The sequence below is a fragment of the Halichoeres trimaculatus genome, unplaced genomic scaffold (assembly GCF_033239565.1).
Source record: "Halichoeres trimaculatus isolate MK-OKI-2021-1 unplaced genomic scaffold, fHalTri1.1 fHalTri1_scaffold_18, whole genome shotgun sequence".
In the NCBI taxonomy this organism is placed as follows: Eukaryota; Metazoa; Chordata; class Actinopteri; order Labriformes; family Labridae; genus Halichoeres; species Halichoeres trimaculatus.
In genome coordinates, this window is record NW_027437196.1 from 27,644,188 (window position 1) to 27,649,150 (window position 4,963).

The 4,963-nt window shown below is 42.6% G+C and overlaps 1 protein-coding gene across 1 annotated transcript; it reads right to left on the bottom strand.

The window, feature by feature from the left end:
• Positions 1–773: 773 nt before the first annotated feature.
• On the bottom strand, positions 774–2,960 carry LOC141807713 (E3 SUMO-protein ligase ZBED1-like). Its single transcript, XM_074693884.1, has 2 exons — positions 1,715–2,960; positions 774–1,473 (listed from the first exon to the last, which is right to left on the bottom strand). Exons 1-2 carry the CDS (start codon positions 2,917–2,919, stop codon positions 795–797), a joined length of 1,884 nt encoding a protein of 627 aa, XP_074549985.1. The 5' UTR covers positions 2,920–2,960; the 3' UTR covers positions 774–794.
• Positions 2,961–4,963: the final 2,003 nt, after the last annotated feature.

A 4,963-nucleotide genomic window follows, 5' to 3' on the forward strand; every position in this document is an offset into this window, starting at 1 on the left:
CAAAAACCCAGAATAACACAAACCCGACTGAAAACCCAAACCATGACAGGCAGACCAAAAATGGTTACAGCTCTGTTTTGCTTTCAGCCATCACTTAACCTTAACAGTGAAGGATTTTGAGTCTGTGTCCAGTTTGTTTCAGTTGATAATGAATTCCAAAGTTTTCCCCCTTTAACAGAGAAGGCTGACTGTCCAAATGTTGATCTACGTTTTTGAATGATACAGCTTATATTCACTGTCCATATCCTCCACACATTGGAGAGTGATTGAAAAGTTTTTCTCCGGAAAGCCAAAGAAGTGAAGTCTTTTGTTAAATAGTTCATGTAAAGTTTGATAAAATATGTTTAGACTCCTTGACCCATTCATTTCAATGGGGTGATCCTCAATGGTACAGTGTTGCCTTCAGGCAATATTCAGACATGGAATCTTGTAAAAAGTTGGCATGGCATTGTGAAGTGTTAAGGCCATCAAGTATTGTCCATGTGTTTTTGAAAAAAATGTGTTGCAATATGAATAACTTTTTTTCATTACTGACCATTGTGGCACAGTGTTGCCTCAGGGCAACAAACCTGAAAAATATCTCTATCTATCTATCTATCTATCTATCTATCTATCTATCTATCTATCTATCTATCTATCTATGTATATATATATATATATATATCCATCCATCCATCCATCCATGCAATATGAACATTGCATATATTCCACATAACAGAAAATATAAATAATGAAATCGCCCTAAGAAACTCTAGTAAGCAGGGTTAGGCTACATTAACAATTAAATTGCTGCATCAGTGAAAGGAGGAATTTTTGTTCAGTGCAATCAACATGTCAACATGCTCTGGTGTCAGGCGAGACCTCAGCCTGTTAACTATGAGTCCAGCAGCAGAAAAAACTCTCTCTGCTGGCACAGATGTTGCAGGCACACACAAATAGCGATGTGCAAGATGAGACAGCTTTGGGAAGGATTGCTCCTTCTCACACCACCACACAAGTGGATCCTCCTCATCTGCTGGGATGCAGGCTTCCAGCCAGTACCGCTCCAGCTCATCATGATCCTTTGCTTGCTCTCCATAGCCATCCCCAAAAAAGTCCAGTAAGGAACTCTTCTTCCGTTTTGTTTGATGTTGAATGGATTCAGCCCAGGAAGTGGAAGCTGTGTTGTCCTCTTCCTCTGGCCCATCGCAGTCTTTATCAGCAGAGGCAGAAGCCTCCTCATCTTCTTCCTGAACATGGGCTGGGAGCTGAAGGATATGATACTGATCAGCAAGCTTTTCTCTTACTGCCTGTTGCATCTCCACTGAGAGGAAGCTGAGGTGCTTATGGCGGGGATCAAGGGCAGAGGCAAGCAGCGCCACACAACCAGCTCTCTCTAGGTTTTTTGGACACATTCTTCTCTCTAGCGATGCTGCCACTGTCTTCTTGAAGTCCACCACCACCTTGCTGAGGTCCCCTGCTGAGTTGAGATGCCTATAATTAAAAGGATGGAAATTTTTAAAACATAATATAACTTCTTTGTGTCTCTGCTGCCCCAAACAACACCAGTCCCCCTCCACACACACACACACACACACACACACACACACACACACACACACACAAACACACACACACAATCTATACTATGTAAACTGTAAATCATTAAAGTTAATACTGACATTTAGGCTACTAATATCTAAATAATGTAATATTTATTTATTTATTTATTTACCTGTTCAGCAAACTCATGGTGATGGGGTACACCAGGGACACAGACACGTATGTCTCGCCAGACAGAGCAGTGGTGGCCGTTTTGAGCGAGTCCAGCACAGGGAGCATGGACTCGATTGTGTGCCAGTTGTCGTCAGTCAGCTCCAGCGTCCTGGCGTCCGTCAGCTTCGTCACTGTTCGATCTGAGAGGACAGCAGTGATGGCCCATCGTTCTGAGTGCAGGCGCTGAAACATATCGAGGACGGAGTTCCAGCGTGTTTTGCATGATTGTATCAGTTTGTGTGGCGGACTCTTGTCTCCAGGATCACGCAGTTGCAGCTGTTTCTTCTTCAGTGCCACTGTAGCCACGGTGCTGTGGTGGAAATGGCTCACTAAACGTGTGCAAGCACCGATCAGTCGGCCCATGACGTTCGCCTTCAATCCATCATTGATTGCTAACTGCAGAGTATGAGCAAAACATGGTACCGACTCCCAGGCCAGCAGGGCCTCATTCGCCAGCACCATGTTGGTTGCATTATCATGCACACACGCAACGACTTTGTTATCTAGTCCCCACGTACATATAGCACTTCGCAGGTGAGCAGCCAGGTTTTCAGCGGTGTGCCTTTCCTCCAATGCACATGTCTGAAGCACACAGCAGCGGAGATGTCCTTCGTCCACATAATGACATGTTATAGTCATATATGACTCGGTGGTAATGGACGTCCACCCGTCTGAAGTTATGGCGACATGTTCGGCCCCCTCAAACGCTCGTTGCATCTCCTCTTTCATTTTGCGATGGTTGATCTCCAGTCGAGACGTAATTGTTTTGCGAGTTGGCACCGTGTATTCAGGCTCGATATAATGCATTAACTTGTCGAAGCCTTTGCCTTCAACAAAAGACAGCGGCAGCATATCACAGGCAGTCATTTCACAAATCAGTTGTGTAATCTTTGCTGTGCGGTGAGCATCACAGCGTCTGGTTGGAACAAAAGCTCTCATGCTCGTCTGCCTTGGCCCCCCGCCATGTCCGCTGAGCCCGGTCTCACCATCTTCGCCCTGCAGGTCAACATCGAGGTGTCTACTATGGATATGGTTTCTCATCGCTCCGGTAGAGTGGTTATAAGCGAGTTTCTGCTTACACAGCCGACAAACGACTTTGTTGTCATCTGCTGCGTCGAAATACTGCCAAACAGTGCTGATTTTCTTTCGCGGTAGCGTCGCCATTTTCCCGCTTCACTATTCCAAACTTTCATCCCCAAACTTTGCTGCCCTGCCCCCTACGTGACGTATGGGGGGAGGGGAGAAGGAGCAGTCCTCTCCCTGTCTGCTCCCCCTGTACACAAAGCAGCCGAGGAAGAAGCGTGCAGCGATTAACCGACTAGTTAAATACTAAACGTTTAATAAATGAGTAGGCGGTTAAACGATTAAACGACTAGTCGCGCACATCCCTAATAGACAGACAACCATGCACGCACACACTCACAACTAGGGACAATTTGGTGTGACCAATTAACCTAATGAGCATGTTTTTGGACTGTGGGAGGAAGCCGGAGTACCCGCAGAGAACCCACGCATAAACGGGGAGAACATACAAACTCCACACAGAACCAGTGACCGTCTCGCTGTGAGGCTGCAGCGCTAACCGTTGCACCACCGTGCTGCCCATATATATATATATATATATATATATATATATATATATATATATATATATATATATATATATATATATATATCTTTAGATAATGTTTATTTGAATTATTAGAAAACATAAAGAAAACATTCAAAAACACTTTTTTTCCAACTGGGATCACTTTGCACACCATAGAGGGATTAAGTTATATTTTCCTTTGTTACTATTACAATACTGGTCTATTTGGCATATTACTATTGAAATGTTTTCACTATAAAGGTGTAATTTATTGTATCTGAACTTATTTCATACGTTTTCTTTGACTCACCTTAATAAGGGGGATTCAGTGATTTGTAAACCACCGTTTTCTGTTTTGATAACATTTATTGTCCCATCCGTCTTAGAATCAGGGTTGTTAGATAAAGGTTAAAAGCAAAGACTAACGCTGTTTGATGAAACCTTTGGCCTTTCTCTGGTCGCTGCATGTCAGTCTCGTAGGCTGTGTGGCTTTAAATCTCACAGAAATGACAGATCATGAGACATGAAGCCTGATAACACTCTGCAGCTGGACTCGGTGTTCCCTGCTGTTATTGGTTGTGATAGATATCAATATGAGCAGATATGATCAGTCATTTCACCTGCCATTCAGATAGAGCGCTGCACAGAAACACACACTTGTGACTGTATTATTACCGTATGAAAAAATAACAGATAAAACCAGCCTACGTCTTGTTTTCTGATGAAGGCTCCCTGCCTGTGTTTCATTAATACACTATAACAAACCAATATTGTTTGTGAAAGCCAATATTTAAATAGTGCATGTATGCAATAAAGCTAGCAGGGCATGGAGAAATTTTAATAATAATTGCTTCTTATTTCTTCAGCGCCTCGCTCTTCCTCAAGACACGTTTGCCTCCCGCATGTGTTATTTCATCTGGGAAGAAGAGGAAGATCACTGAGTTAAAAAGTGAGTAAAAGTGTCTCTTTTCTGTGCCACAGCCTCATGCATGGCTGTTAATTTGCCGTGTGGGAAACATTATGGAGCCATTAGAGGCTCTTAAATTGGATTCAAGCAGGAAAGTCATTATCGTCCACATAAGGAAGATTTCAATTGAGAGTGCTTCATCTGATATTTGATATAACTACCATATTAGGGCCAAATGTTGGATCAGATTCTTGAGCAAAGATAATTCTCTTCCTGCATTGCTGGATTAACTTTATTTCACTTTAATAACTGTTGTGGATTCATTCATCTCTTATTTCCCTGCTGAAAACGTGCCAATATATTTGTGTCCTTAAAGCAAAGAAATCAGCGTAGCTCAAAAATGGGTTTGGATTTATTTTTCTATTCATCTCTTTGCAATAGTTCTGCTAGAAAAGCCTCAGACTGAGGCAGTGTCTGTGTTATTCAAAGATGTAAAGGCTGAAAAGACTTAAAGAACATCCAGTTTAATGATGGTAAATAAGACTTAGATCTTCAAATCTCACCTGAGGCACCAATAAGAAGGCCACGTCGCAATGAAGCATCCAATTTCAAACAAAACGGACTCAAAGAAAGAGAACTCCCTGAGTAGAGGGGGTATGTAGAGTCATCAGGCCTGTCAATTGATAAACCATCATTTGTTTTATTTTGAT